This window comes from Ctenopharyngodon idella, chromosome 14 (genome assembly GCF_019924925.1).
Source record: "Ctenopharyngodon idella isolate HZGC_01 chromosome 14, HZGC01, whole genome shotgun sequence".
Classification (NCBI taxonomy): domain Eukaryota; kingdom Metazoa; phylum Chordata; class Actinopteri; order Cypriniformes; family Xenocyprididae; genus Ctenopharyngodon; species Ctenopharyngodon idella.
In genome coordinates, this window is record NC_067233.1 from 27,897,607 (window position 1) to 27,913,458 (window position 15,852).

The 15,852-nt window shown below is 39.9% G+C and overlaps 1 protein-coding gene across 1 annotated transcript; it reads right to left on the reverse strand.

Moving 5' to 3' along the window:
• Nucleotides 1-1,958: 1,958 nt before the first annotated feature.
• Nucleotides 1,959-5,384, reverse strand: LOC127494065 (uncharacterized). The gene is made up of 3 exons (XM_051859647.1): nt 3,551-5,384; nt 3,248-3,440; nt 1,959-3,119 (listed from the first exon to the last, which is right to left on the reverse strand). The coding sequence occupies exons 1-3, from the start codon at nt 5,179-5,181 to the stop codon at nt 2,865-2,867; spliced, it is 2,079 nt and encodes a 692-aa protein (XP_051715607.1). The 5' UTR covers nt 5,182-5,384; the 3' UTR covers nt 1,959-2,864.
• Between the last annotated feature and the right edge of the window lie 10,468 nt (nt 5,385-15,852).

The window sequence follows — 15,852 nt, forward strand, 5'->3', positions numbered from 1 at the left end:
ATATTTTTGAAATGTTAACGAAAAGAGGCAGGGTTGTTTATGTCGTTTTGTTATAAATACTATGCAGTGAAGATAATCAATGAACGCGTTGCCTGAACCACATTTGTGAGGCTATTAATGTTTTTTTTTGTTGTTGTTGTTGTTTAAATAAAACGAAAATAGGTAGAGTGGTGTTTTATTACACATTTCGTTTTATTGTTGCCTAAAATACAATAAAATATATTTGTCCTCATTTTAAATTCAATTATGCTGTTCGCAGTGTTTCATTGGGACCAGTCAGGGGGCCTATATGTGAAATCAGAAAATTCTATCTGAAATAAATGCTGGCTTCTGCCTTTAAATTGTGGAAAAATCATCATCAGTATTACCATAGTGTAACCACTAGATGGCTGTATAGTCCCCAACTCATGCTATAAACTGACGGATCTTGAGAGGAACGCTGTCAATGTAGTCAGTGGATAATAAACTGGGCTAAGAGAACGCATTTGAGATTGACATTAAGAAGAAGAAAAAAGAAAAACACCACTTTTAAGGCAGTCAGAGTTTGTTCATGTTGCGTGTGCTGCTTCAGTCAGTTATGGCGTTTTCATTTTTTTTAGCCTCACAAACTCACAATGGAGTCCAACTAACATGCTTTGGTGTAGGCTAACACTTTTTTTCTTCGTATAAATTAATTTACCAATAATTGACCAATAAACTTGCTTTGTTCGTTTTTATTGGTTCGACAACATTAGCCACAAGATAATTAATTTACCAATAATTGACCAATAAACTTGCTTTGTTCGTTTTTATTGGTTCGACAACATTAGCCACAAGATAATTAATTTACCAATAATTGACCAATAAACTTGCTTTGTTCGTTTTTATTGGTTCGACAACATTAGCCACAAGATGCAAGTTCTGCGAATTGCCAACTAAAAGTTTTTTTTATGCATACGTTAAAACACATCAACAAAGGGCAAATTTTCAGCAGCGGTGGTGCCATTACATCACTCAGTGTGTTCTTTTTTAACTTAAGCAAAAGAGGTGATTCAAGAAGACATTAAAATAATTCTCCCAGAATTGGCCTTTGTTTTGTGGTGGGTGTTGAGCATAGAATGTATTAAAAAAAAAAAAAAAAAACCTTTCCCTAGAAGAGGTGACAGATCTACAGGACTTCTTTTTCCAAAATGTGAAAACTAATGATGGAATTTAAACAAAGAGGTAAGACAAAATGTTAAAACCTAAACTACATTTTTTTGCTCATTATTTTCACAATCATATTGTTTCAATTATAAAAAATTCAAGTATGATTTTTTTGTATATATTTTTAAAGTATATTTACCATAAAAGTTATTATGAAAGTGCCAAAAATCTTTAGAAACAATGTAAGTTTATTTAGAGTGTAAAATGTCCGCTTTTCACTTTATATAAAACCAATAAAACAAATTTTAAGGAGAACGGAGATTACTCCATCTCATGAGTTATCGCTGAGTAAACCTTTTCAAAGCAAAATAGGATTGGATCACCCTGATCCAGATATACACTTTTTCAGATTACCAAATCTGGATTACCAGTGCTCCACATGTGAAAAAAAAATATGAAATTTGAGAAAAATTATATGGATATTGTAATGCTTTTGAGCAAACGTTTTCCCCCAATCATCACTTGAGATATTCAAATTTTCCTCCATCTTCCATTTGTTTTTAACATATAATGTGTTATCAGGTACAGCTTGGAGAAATCCATCATGTAACCTTGAAATAATCTTATTACATCATCAACAACAACAACAACAACACGTTTTCATTGACCAAAGGGCTCAATCTTTCATCTCAGAGCTGTACAAATTTAACCAAGATCAATTCCTGTACCTAATACCAGCAAATTAAAGATTTTCTGATATTTACTCTGAAAGCAAAGAATTTGCGAGCAAATTTGTGTGGTGTTTTATTAGTTTTATTTCACATCTGATTTTTGTAAATTAATTTTATATATATATATATATATATATATTTTATAAAAATGGAATACGGGTAAGGGATAGGGATCGGTTGGTGGTATGGGTAGGTTTAAGAGTGGGTTAAGAGGTAAGCAGTGTTGCCAAGCCCACGGTGGACTTGCTCTACCCCACCCCCACCCCCCCTCAGGTTAAAGGTGCTGATAGCATGTGTGTAGTAGCACCTGGGGGTAAGGACAGACGAGGCGAGAGAAAAGGAGACGGAAGCATGAGGAGGTACAGAGGGGAGAGAGGAAAACATTCTTGGTCCAGTTCCCGGACACACTGGCTCTCGGTCCTCAACCAGCCGAGAGGCTCTCGCTTGCAGTGCCATGCGATGGAGGACGGCCCGACACTCCTCCACCTCCATGGGGCCGACAATGGCTCCTCCGCTATGGTGGCCCGGCAGCAAGCTCCCCGTTCCATCGGTCTGCCTGCTCCTCCCCATCATGGCGGACGGCAGTGGGCCTGGCGGACACCAGCGGGCAGCCACTGACGGTCACCCCTCCTTCGTGCTGCTCGACCTCCTCAGCACTGCATTCCCTCTCGGCAGTGAGGACTCTCCGACAGCGTGTCCCTCCTTCCTCCCGGGTTTCGCCACTAATGTAGCAAGGTTAGTAGATTAGGGAAGAAGGAGGCGGGAACTGGTCCTCTCTCGTCCTTCACTGTCGTCGTTCCCCCTTTTATGCTTCCGAGCTCCTCCGTAAGATACGAGACCGGTGCGGCGCGCAGGTGATGCTCATTAGCAATCATGCCACCGGCCTCGTCTTACGGCCCTCAGCCTCGTCCTCCTTCCCACACTGCTCTTGGGTTCTTTTACACATGAGATGTTCCAGATGCGAGTAACTGGCCATTATCCTTCACATACACAGGTTCATGTTGGCCATCAATAACGGACGTGACTGATCTTCAAGAAACTGCCTGATATATTCCTGGTCGCATCTGTGCTGTGAAGCACTCTCAGGTTGTTTCGAGGAAGACGAGCTGGACTGGCTTTGCTGGGAGCAGTTTGCGGCCGCTGAGGAGGAGATGGGCATAGATGTGTGCTAAACCTCACAGGTGTCACAGTCAGCAGAGACACTGGTACGTGCCTCTGGACACATGATATGCCTGTCAGATGTAGGCCATGGATCGAATTCATCTGTTGGTAGGATAAAAATAGAAAATGATTCAATTATTGACATGTTTTTCCTTCATAAATATTTTTTACATCATTACCAAAAAACTAGTCTAAACTTATATTATTAGATTTTATCTAATCTTACTGACCTGCTGGTATAAATGGGCTGTCCGTGCGATGCACCATCTGCGTGTCTCGTCCGTGGAAGCTTGCTTGGCGTCCCAGACTTTTCTCACACTCTTTTGGAAATGGTCGAATTTACAGAGCTGAGAATGAACTTTTTTGAATGCCAGTCCATCCTTTAAATTTTTGGTCAGCTTGAAATTTTCATCGAGCGTCTTCCTGAATAACAGAAAACATTCAGAAATGCATGAGTTTTTTTTGTTTTGGCACATTGTAAAGATGATTTATCAAAACACAAAATTGTCATCATTGCTAGTCTTTTTTCTTACCTTAATTGCTTCAACTGGACGTGTTTGATGTATCTCCGTAAAAGACATCCAAGTCGCAGATCAACACTTTGAAGTGTTTGATTGATGTTTCCTCTGCACAGGTTGTACATTTCAGAGGAGATGTTGTTGTTTTGAAAAGCTCGATCCAGATGTTTGAGGTTGCTTTCTTGAGCTTCGATGTCAATTACGAACGTTTGACCTTTCATCCTTTCATGAAGCAGTTTGTCATCATCCTCTTCACTGTTACCTAAGACTCCTGAAACATATTTGTTAGTCTCTGGCTTGTCAGGTTTCTGAAGTGATGGCTTTACTTCAGTCTGAATTTGGGGCCGTTTCATGATTGAGGAAGGATGGCTGTGGACAGGAGACGGACTCTGGAGATCTTTCACTGGCACCACATCAACTTTTGTCTCCTCTACAGACTGCAGAAGGTCTTTCTGAGCCATCTCTTCAAATGATGTCCCTCTTATCAACAATGACCCTACATAAACTTTTGTCTCCTCTACAGACTGCGGGATCTGAGGGAGATCAAAAGATTTGACAGGGGAAGGACGATGGAGGTTACGAGTAGATGGACTCTGGAGGTCTTTCTGAGCCATCCCTTCAAATGATGTCCCTGTTCTCAACATTGACCCTACATAAACTTTTGTATCCTCTACAGACTGCGGGATCTGTGGGAGATCAAAAGATTTGACAGGGGAAGGACGATGGAGGTTACGAGTAGATGGACTCTGGAGGTCTTTCTGAGCCATCCCTTCAAATGATGTCCCTGTTCTCAACATTGACCCTACATAAACTTTTGTATCCTCTACAGACTGCGGGATCTGTGGGAGATCAAAAGATTTGACAGGGGAAGGACGATGGAGGTTATGAGTAGATGGACTCTGGAGGTCTTTCTGAGCCATCCCTTCAAATGATGTCCCTGTTCTCAACATTGACCCTACATAAACTTTTGTCTCCTCTACAGACTGCGAGATCTGAGGGAGATCAAAAGATTTGACAGGGGAAGGATGATGGATGCTAAGAGGAGCCGGGCTCTGCGGTTCTTCTTGAGCCATCTTGTTAAATGATGTGACATTTCTTGTTTCTTCCTTTGACTCCATGCTAACTTTTGTCTTCTCTACAGATCGTGTAATGTTGGAGAGAGCAAAAGATCTGACAGGGGCCGGAGGAAACATGTCATCAGCAGATGGACTCTGGAGGTCTTTTGGAGTCTTCTGTAATGCTGTTACTGGTCTTTCCAGCGGCAACACTTTATTTTTTGCCCCCTGCACAGGCTTCCTGACCTGAGTAAACGGCTTGCTTGCAGCATCAGTCTTTGGCCTCTCAGGATTGGCAAGCAATTTTGGCATCTGCTGCTGTACTATAGAGCCATATTCCTGCAAAGATGAACCGTAGATGTCTCTGTCCACTTCTTCAGCCACCTTTCTCTGTTTCTGTGGACTCGCCTTGAGAGCCTTTACCTCTTTGCAGTGATCTTGAAAAGCCTTGTTGAGGTTTCCAATGGTCGCTGTTGCTATTGTTAAGGCCCTGCTCGTGGCTGGACTGCAGGTGTTTGATTTGGCGATGTTATTCAACACACTGATCAGGTTTGATGAATACTCTGATACAGCGTTTGAATTCGCCTTCATTTCTGGTACTGTGGGACAGGACTTCAGAGACTGGATGCTTTGAACCACTTTGGGATCCAGATCATCTTTCCTTTTATCTAAAAAACAAACACATTTTACACTGTAAGCTACCCTGATACAAAATTTTAGATTATCCTAAATCACATTGCAAATAAAGTGATTCAAATATGCTTTTTAATGGATGATGGTGTGTACATTAACTTACCTTGTGCCTTCATGTTCGCACGCTGTTTAGCAGCGACACCTCGCATTTTCTCAAAGTTGTCCTGCAAGCGGCTCACATTGTGCTTCATTTCAGCCTGGAACTCGTCAAAAGTCTTCTGCAAGTTCTCCAGCTGCTCCATGCTGACCATAGAGTTTTGCACTTTCTCTATTTCCCATTCTAGCGATTTCTCTGTAAGGAGTTAAACATATGAATCGTTAACGTATGTTCAATAAAATTAAATGAAAAATCACATCAGTATATGGGTCAGGGCGGCATGATTAATTGAAATGGCTTAGTGCGATTAACAAATCTCAAAGGCTGCTATTTAATTAAATAAATATATGCGCTGCATGTTTCAGAATAAAGCGCAGCACTGTTTTTCTAGTTCTTTTATACGTGAGCAGCTCTTTTTATACATTTATACATATTATATACATTTTATTATTATTATTTTATAACCATATTGATATAATCACAACATTTTGACCAAATTGTGCAGCCCTACAAACAAGCATAGAAAACATGGATTATTTTTTCCATTGCATTTTAAATTGCAATTGCAATTTTGTGAGAAAAATCACATTAGGCTCTATATGGGTGCGTCCCATTTAATCAGAATGCCCTACATTTAAATGATTAAATACCACTAAATGGTTATAACGTGTCTGTATAATTTTTACTCTTTTATTAATCTTAAGTGCTGGTTTTCAGAGGCTTTTCAGTGTGACTTTCGAACTAGTGGGCTACTTGAGACGCACCTTATGCTGTTTCTTAACATTAAGTAAAAAAATTCATAAATTAATCCATAAATACAGACTACTAACGTATATTGGTGAATCGCTCCAGCAGTGATTTACACTCCTCCTGGCGCTCTCGGGCTCTGTTCTCAAGGTCCGAGATTTTGTTGAGCAGCAGTTCGCGCTTCAAAAACCATTTTAATTTAGAGGTGAAATCTTCCTCAAATGATTCCGGAGAAGGACTGTCTACGCTACAGGTGATTTCCTCCATTTTGGATGATGATGATAATGATGATGATGATGATGATGATGATGAAGAAGATGTGTTCTTGTCAAAAGACATCTCTGATCGTTTATGAGAACTATTCGGATTCAACAAAGTACTAAGACTTTTCTGCAAAAGTTCTGAGAGTGTTTACAGATCTCTCGTGAGCTGTTTGGTTGTGTCAAACTTAATTTCTGGTCTTTTATGAGAACTATGATTCAACCGAATTGTCGTACCCGTTCAGACAGAAATTCACTCACTGTTCACTGATATTTTCTCGCAGTTAACTCTTGCCTTGAACGCACTTAGTCCTAGCAAACGATAATGAAATTTTCCTCGAAAGCTCTGGTCTTATATAGCGTCCACCGTGACGTCATAATCGAACGTTCCATAGCCTACTGTCAGCGTCTCATTAATATTAAATAGCGCCGAGGCAGAGTTGCCATAGCAACCGGGGAAGAGTACACATTCCTCAACCAGTCTGCGTTTTATATCTAACTTTTCCGTTACAATGCAAACTTCATGAGCATGTAAATATTCCTTGCTTAATTAAAATAGTGAGCGGATTATCTTTAGAGTAGCGAGCATCATCGGCGGACGGACAACGTGCCACCTCTCAACATACTGCAAATGTCAAAGCGCTCATTTTTAAATCTGAGTAAAGTTAGTAGGCCTAACTTACCTCAAAGTAAACCCCGACAGGCTGATCATCAGGGTATAAATTGTATAACCCTGAATGGCTCTGTTTTGAGATATCAACCGACTGTATACATTATCCCGATTATTGCACGGCTATATAACTAGACAAAATATTTTATTAACGTTAGCTCATTAAACACAACGCTTCCGCGAAGGAAAACAGTTCCTAGCAAACAGCTTTAAGATAGACGAACAAGTTAAAACAAGACTGAGATTTAATGGATATCGTAGTCATATCACTATATTACACTTTCACCACATAGGCTACATGACGGGACATGAAATAGTGATTTAAAAATCTTACCTGTTTATTATCTTATAATCCATTACAGAGTACAAAGCAATCATTATAGCAACAAGATGAGCTCTTCAACAATATTACCAAAGGCCTACTTTTAATTCTGATGTCCGGTTATATTTTACTGTCGATAACTGAGGCGCAAGATGGCGCCAAATGCGTTTGTTTGAATGAGAGAAGCAATCGACGGCCAGAGATCGTATTATTATAGGGAGATAGGAGGGTCTGTATCTCTTACCATTGGAGAAAGCGTAACGGCTAACTTAATCACGTGCAGCACCTCTCAGCCTATCGTGTAATGGCAGTGACATCAGTCGCAACATTCCCTCAGTGGCGCAAAAATGGGGTACGCAGTATATGCAGTGCATAGGGGCGCCACTGTGCCAAAACGTCTTTGAAAATCTTTTTGAATAAAACGTTTAAAATAAATTTAAAAATGATGGTTGTTGAAAAATAATGTTTGTTTAGCATTTTAAATTCAAGTGATATCAACTGCTCACCATTTCGACAAGAGCCGTTGCTCTGTTACGGAAAGTCACATGTCCAAAATGGACAGAGGAGGGAAGCGTTTCTGGGGCGCAGAACAGAAAACGCAAAAAAGAAAATGACAATGAAAAACAGTGTCTTAAAATGAGGACATCGATGTCCATGTGGATAACAAGAAATTGGTAAGCGTAACCTATATCACTGTAAGTCTTTGGTGTCATACACCGGTCGGTCTGCGTGTAGCGCCGCTTCAAGTCTTTTATGAATGGTCCGCTGAATCACTTTTGTTACATTCAAAACGCAGATTCAGAAATGAAACACTGCTGTGTGTTGCGTGGAGACGAACAGTTCTGCTTTGTCTTTATAGTTTCATTTGCAAAATTGAACAAACCAGACAATATTTTGTCTAAAATAACACAATATAAACTTATTTTAAACTTACGTATAAAATAAGTATTGCATGTTGCACTCATTTTATTTGGGACAAAAACAGCACTCGTGTAATATTGAAATCCGTTACTTTTGTGATACTGCTTAACTCATATGATAAATATGCGACAAAAACTCAATAAGGGGCATTTTTGCTCCAGTATCTTGAGTTTTATGGCCATTCTAACTGCATTCTGTAAGCTCTATCCATCGCATAGTGAGTTGTTGCCCTGCATTACAGGTGCTGGTCATATAATTAGAATATCATCAAAAAGTTGATTTATTTCACTAATTCCATTCAAAAAGTGAAACTTGTATATTATATTCATTCATTACACACAGACTGATATATTTCAAATGTTTATTTCTTTTAATTTTGATGATTATAACTGACAACTAAGGAAAATCCCAAATTCAGTATCTCAGAAAATTAGAATATTGTGAAAAGGTTCAATATTGAAGACACCTGGTGCCACACTCTAATCAGCTAATTAACTCAAAACACCTGCAAAGGCCTTTAAATGGTCTCTCAGTCTAGTTCTGTAGGCTACACAATCATGGGGAAGACTGCTGACTTGACAGTTGTCCAAAAGACGACCATTGACACCTTGCACAAGGAGGGCAAGACACAAAAGGTCATTGCAAAAGAGGCTGGCTGTTCACAGAGCTCTGCGTCCAAGCACATTAATAGAGAGGCGAAGGGAAGGAAAAGATGTGGTAGAAAAAAGTGTACAAGCAATAGGGATAACCGCACCCTGGAGAGGATTGTGAAACAAAACCTATTCAAAAATGTGGGGGAGATTCACAAAGAGTGGACTGCAGCTGGAGTCAGTGCTTCAAGAACCACTACGCACAGACGTATGCAAGACATAGGTTTCAGCTGTCGCATTCCTTGTGTCAAGCCACTCTTGAACAACAGACAGCGTCAGAAGCGTCTCGCCTGGGCTAAAGACAAAAAGGACTGGACTGCTGCTGAGTGGTCCAAAGTTATGTTCTCTGATGAAAGTAAATTTTGCATTTCCTTTGGAAATCAGGGTCCCAGAGTCCGGAGGAAGAGAGGAGAGGCACACAATCCACGTTGCTTGAGGTCCAGTGTAAAGTTTCCACAGTCAGTGATGGTTTGGGGTGCCATGTCATCTGCTGGTGTTGGTCCACTGTGTTTTCTGAGGTCCAAGGTCAACGCAGCCGTATACCAGGAAGTTTTAGAGCACTTAATGCTTCCTGCTGCTGACCAACTTTATGGAGATGCAGATTTCATTTTCCAACAGGACTTGGCTCTTGCACACAGTGCCAAAGCTACCAGTACCTGGTTTAAGGACCATGGTATCCCTGTTCTTAATTGGCCAGCAAACTCGCCTGACCTTAATCCCATAGAAAATCTATGGGGTATTGTGAAGAGGAAGATGCTATATGCCAGACCCAACAATGCAGAAGAGCTGAAGGCCACTATCAGAGCAACCTGGGCTCTTATAACACCTGAGCAGTGCCACAGACTGATCGACTCCATGCCACGCCGCATTGCTGCAGTAATTCAGGCAAAAGGAGCCCCAACTAAGTATTGAGTGCTGTACATGCTCATACTTTTCATGTTCATACTTTTCAGTTGGCCAAGATTTCTAAAAATCCTTTCTTTGTATTGGTCTTAAGTAATATTCTAATTTTCTGAGATACTGAATTTGGGATTTTCCTTAGTTGTCAGTTATAATCATCAAAATTAAAAGAAATAAACATTTGAAATATATCTATCTGTGTGTAATGAATGAATATAATATACAAGTTTCACTTTTTGAATGGAATTAGTGAAATAAATCAACTTTTTGATGATATTCTAATTATATGACCAGCACCTGTATATTCCTCATCAGATGACCTACATAGGTTTGGGGCGGGGCAAGTGCATTAAAAAATTTAAAGTTTTTTTTATTTTTTATTTTTTTATCGTAATTAATCTAATTAACGTGTTAAATCAACAGTAAAATGCAGGAAGTTTTCTGTGTGTGAGGGTTAGGGGATATAGAGTAGCAAGAAAATTGAAAAATGTGAGAAAATGTGAATCCTTTGGATTTTCTGGATTAATTGATCATATCAATTGCTCCATGTCATATTCATTAAAGTCACACGTAGACAAAACACAATGTAGGCTGGGGGGGGGGATCTTGCATACCCCTCAGCAAATGTGCAGTTGCGCCCCTGCATTCCCTAGTCTGCCTTCTCTCAAAAAAATACATTTTTATCAAGCCAAAATCTACATATAGTTCCCAACGAAAGTATTGTTTAGTGTAAAACATGCTGAAGATTAGCAAACAGGCTGTAGATTAATTAAATTATTAGCTATTTCCCCACAAAAGCTGTTTAATCAGCATAGTGAAGCCTCTCATCCATTGACATCCATTCAAAAACAGCCTCTGGTCTCATTCCCTGCGTACCGCCGGGGGCGGGGCGTTAGCATTAGCCGTTATGCTTTTTTGGCTAAAGGTTGCAGGCTTGCCTTCCAGTGGCTTTGTCGACGGCCTCAAATACCCGGATGCGCGGTTGTTACACAGCGTTGATATTGACGACGGTCATTATCGGGGTCATGACTGCCCAAACAGAATCAAGAGAGCTCTGTAATAAGTGTTAGATAATAATTGTGTTTTATTAGTACATAGTTAGCAGCTGGAAGCAGTTAAGAAAATTAAAAGTTAAAGTCACTATCAAAATGGACAATTCTTGGCTTGTTTGTTTGTTTGTTTTGTGGAATATTGTTCCATTGATTATAAATGGTTTATCTGTGCACATTAGGGTTGCCAACTTCAGCAAAAGAAAATAAGGGACAGTTATTTATAGGAAAGTAAGGGACACTGAAAATTTTTGTACCACATAGACATGTAATTTCAATGTCTGCAGTTAAGTATCTTTTTTTCCAGAATTAAATGCTAAAATGGCACTTTAAAATTAGAGCGAAATGTTGCAATATTTTTCATATCACAGAGAGAATTAGTATGGGCTGATCATGGTGCTTGAGACTTTATTGCTTATTATGTGTTTCTGTGAGGTTCAAGGTTAAGAATACTTTAAAAGTTAAATGTAAAATGTTTTTTCTCTATTTAACAACATTAACTTACAATTGCGAAAAGACATAATTGAATTGAAAATGGAGAAATATAAAAAATATTAATGTAATGTTATCTATAGAAACAGCATATATATGTTTACCCAAAAATGAAAATTCTGTCATTAATTACTCACTCTCATGTCGTTCTACACCCATAAGACCTTCGTTCATCTTCGGAACACAAATTATGATATTTTTGATGAAATCCGAGAGGTATTTGACTCGTCCATAGACAGCAATTACAACTGTCAAGGTCCAGAAAGGTACTAAAGACATTGTTAAAAAAGTCGACGTGACTGCAGTGGTTCAACCTTAATGTTATGAAGTGACAAGAATACTTTTTGTGCGCAATAACAAAAAAAAAATAAATAACGACTTTATTCAACAATCCCCCAGTTTCACAAACAAGGCTTAAGCTAGTCCTAGACTAAAATGCATGTTTGAGCCGTTTTAACTGAAAGCAACTTGCACTGACATATGTTAAAATGTTTGTTTCAAGATGCACACCAGTAATGTATTTTTCTAGTGTACGTTTATAAAAGCTACTTAAATATTGTAATTCAACTAAAGACCTAATCCTGGTTTAGGCTAAGCCCTGTCTGTGAAACCGGGCCTATATCTTCTCTTCTGTGTCATTCTCGTACGCTGTTTACGTTCAGCCCTTCCAGGTTCTACATCAGAACGGCGGCTCAGTATTGGCCGACGCTGTTCATGTGAGCAGCACGACGCATGTGTTTAATGCTGACGCTGGAGCCGGCCAATAATGAGTCTGCGTTCTGACGTAGAACCTGGAAGTGCTGAACATTACGCTGAATGGATCCAAAAATTATAGTATAATCCCAGCAATGCTATGTTGCTGCTTTGAAGATGTCTAATGAATTTTAGTGATTGAATACTGCTGTGATTAACCTGTCTCCATGTTTTAACACAATTATTCTCACTGGTTCTGATGGGTATTGAATGCACCTCCCCTAAGCTGCAGAAAATACCTGATACCTGAAAAAAATACCTGAATCTGTTGAAGAAAACTGTCAAAGATTTTGTAATGGGAAAGAGCAGTAAACAGTGTGCATGAGTCGATTCTCAATGATGGGTAAGATACTTTTTTGGCCAAGTGGAGGGCAACCTAAGACAGGGGGTCACCGCCACATCACCACCCAAGCAGGGAGGTGATATGTGAGATGAGTATAAGAGTTGAGCGGATGCTTGTTTGGCCAAAAGCATTGTTGATGGGGGAATTTACAGAAGTAAGAAGTTAAAGAAGTTACAGCAATCTGCCTCAAAAATGTGAGCTCCTCTATACCCGATCACCAGCAACCTCATTACTTGGTTGACTTGATTTCATTGTGACACAATGAAACAACTTAATGCAACTATGCCAGGGGAGGAAAAGATTATTTATAAGAGCTAATGGAAATGTGCTTTCAAGAACCATCTAAGACCATGAAGTGATTGTATATAAAAAAAGACTATAAAAAAACTTCATAATTTATACCAGGAACATGACATTGGTTGCCTATCAGGCAAGAACTGTATAAAGGTTTTGGATTCAGTATTACTCTGTATCCATGAGGCTGTGCTGATATTGGACTAATTTATCTCTATCATAGTTTTCACTCATGCAGGTCCTCAGACATGGCATAGGATCATTTCAAGACACGGTGGTGGCTAAAGACGAAGACTGCTTTTGCTGATTAAAGAAAAGGTCTGTTTTAGTCATTTAACTGGTTAAGGTTAAAGTCATTTCAGGTAAAAACTAGGTAAAACCCACAGAAAAATGTTTAAATCTTTTTGATTTGACATTTTTGATCTGTTTCATATTCATGTGTCTAGTATGCATGTTTGTGATGGTGACTATACACAATCCCCCGGTTTCACAGACAAGGCTTAAGCTAATCCTAGACTAAAATGCATGTTAGAGCTGTTTTAACTGAAAGCAGCTTGCACTGACAGATCTTAAAATATGTCAGTGCAATTGTTTTGTCTCAAGATGCACATCAGTAATGCTACTTAAATATCCTAATTGAACTAAGGCCTAATCCTGGCTTAGGCTAAGCCCTGTCTGTGAAACCTGGCCTCTATGTTTTGGATTTGTTGTTTTGGGGTACTATGCTGTCCCCGTCCCCGTGTGTATATTGTGTCACTAACCCATGGAGTGTTTCATCATTACAGATGGATTCAAAAACTACAAACCATACAGAAGCTGATAATTCAGAGTGAATCTGACATAAAGAGGATAGAGAACATGGGAAGAGCTTTTGGTTATCCAGCTCTGTCTGCTATTGGTAATCATGACAACTTTTGTCATTTATGATGTTGATTTGAATTACTCTCTGTATTAGTAGCCTTTGTTTAAGTGTATTTATGTAAATTGGAATTGTGAAATTGAAGATTGCTGTCCAACATGATTCGAAACAAAAGATTCGTAAAGCTTCGAAGCTTCATGAAGCAGTGTTTTGAAATCACCCATCACTAGATATTGTTGAATAAAGTCGCTATTTTGTTATTTTTGGCGCACAAAAAGTATTCTCATCGCTTTATAATATTAAGGTTGAACCACTGTACTCACATGAACTGTTTTAAATATGTTTTTAGTAGCTTTCTGGGCATTGAAAAGGGAGTGTTATTGCTGTCTATGGAGGCCTCACTGAGCCATCGGATTTTATCAAAAAGATCTTAATTTGTGTTCCGAAGAGGAACGAAGGTCTTACGGGTGTGGAACGACATGAGGGTGAGTAATAAATGGCATAATTTTCATTTTTGGGTGAACTAACACTTTAAGTGATTAAATGTAACTGTAACAAAGTTCAAGTTCAGGGAAGATAGAGGCGGACGTTAAACGTAATTTTAATCTTAAAAGAAACAAACAACAAAATGAAAGGAGCAGCAGCGGCCGAATGCGGCATATAAGCATTCAACTTTGACACATGTCTGACACAATAAAGTCACTCCCCCAGCTCTCTCTTGCTCCAAATTAAAGGTCACTACATAGTAACAGATTTTTAAAGACTACATGTGAGCTTACATATTCAAACTTCTGTATAGGCCTAACTTCACAACTTTCACTTGCACTGATATGGCAAGATATTTTCTTCCTGCTGTGTAAATGCATTTATATTTTTCTTATTCTACAATCTCTTAATCTTCGGCAGAAGAGAGAATTGAATCGCACTGACTCTCTCGCAAGAAGTGAATCGCAGTTTTGCATGTCTCAAGGTATGTGATTGTCTTTTCGCCACTGATGTCACACTTTTATGTGCATGCATGCCATGAACTCAGGATCAAAGCCTGAGAAAGTTGATGATCTGTGCCATGGTACCAACAAAGCCTGATTGGTTTGTTTTTGTCAACTCAAATCTAATCCTGTGACCCTGAGTTTGTTCAGCTACCATCATGGTACAGGTGCCCCAGGTTCAGCAGGTTCAGAACACTCTTAGAATTTGTGATTAACTCTGAAGCTTGGAGACAGGGATAGCTGCAGGTCGGAGTAATAGGCGTACCGAAAAGTGAATCGCTACAACAGAAACTAACCCCTAACTCTACCCCACACCCTGACAGACAGCTCTCACGACCAATGACAAAGACCTTTCTCCATGCCCCTACCTTTTGTCACGCCAATACTCCAACCTGCAGATACCCACACTTGGAAGTGTGCACCTGAAAGTGTGTCATGTGCTGCAAACAGCCAATCACACGGAACACAGAGAGCATCAGCAGAGATGTGGTGCTTCTCATTTCTTATTTTTGCATCCTCGTTTCCTTTCCTTGCTTCCTTTCCTCCCATCTTAGCTCCACCCTTTAGGATGTGAGGGAAGGATACACCTGTGTATTCTCGTTCATGACTCCTCAGGAAGCTTCCTTGCTGCGTGACTCATTCCTCGCCTCCCCGTGGTGCAATTAGAGAATTGAGATGCCCTTCAGGATGGCTGAGTTCGATCGGTTTCCTGGTCACAGGCTGGAGGATGGAGGAAACGAGGAGACATCAATTTGAGTATTGAGAAGCACCCATGGTCTGCTTATTGATAGATTCAGGAGTCCATGGCTCTTCCTTTGGAGAAAGCATAAAGTCCGGAACACACCAAGCCGACGCTAACAATATAGTGGCGACGAAAGTAGACTGCGGGGTTGGCTCATGTCAGCAGCGTCTGGGTCCAAAGTTGTCCTGACAAACCAAACTGATGCTCGACACCCGACGGCCAAGTAGCACTTCCGTTCTGCACCTGTGTAAGAAGAAATGCCTTTCCGTACCAGCAGGTGGCAGTGGCTGAACAGCCAATCAGAATGGCCCGACTGGCTCCGACGCCGATTCAACATGTCGAATCGGCCAAAAAAAAGCAGATGAGGACCAACTTCAGCTGACGGTGAGGAACACACTGAGAAAACTTAGTCGGCCGATGAACAAAAACTGCTTGACGGCCGACCGTCGGCTTGGTGTGTTCCGGGCTTAACAGTGTAACT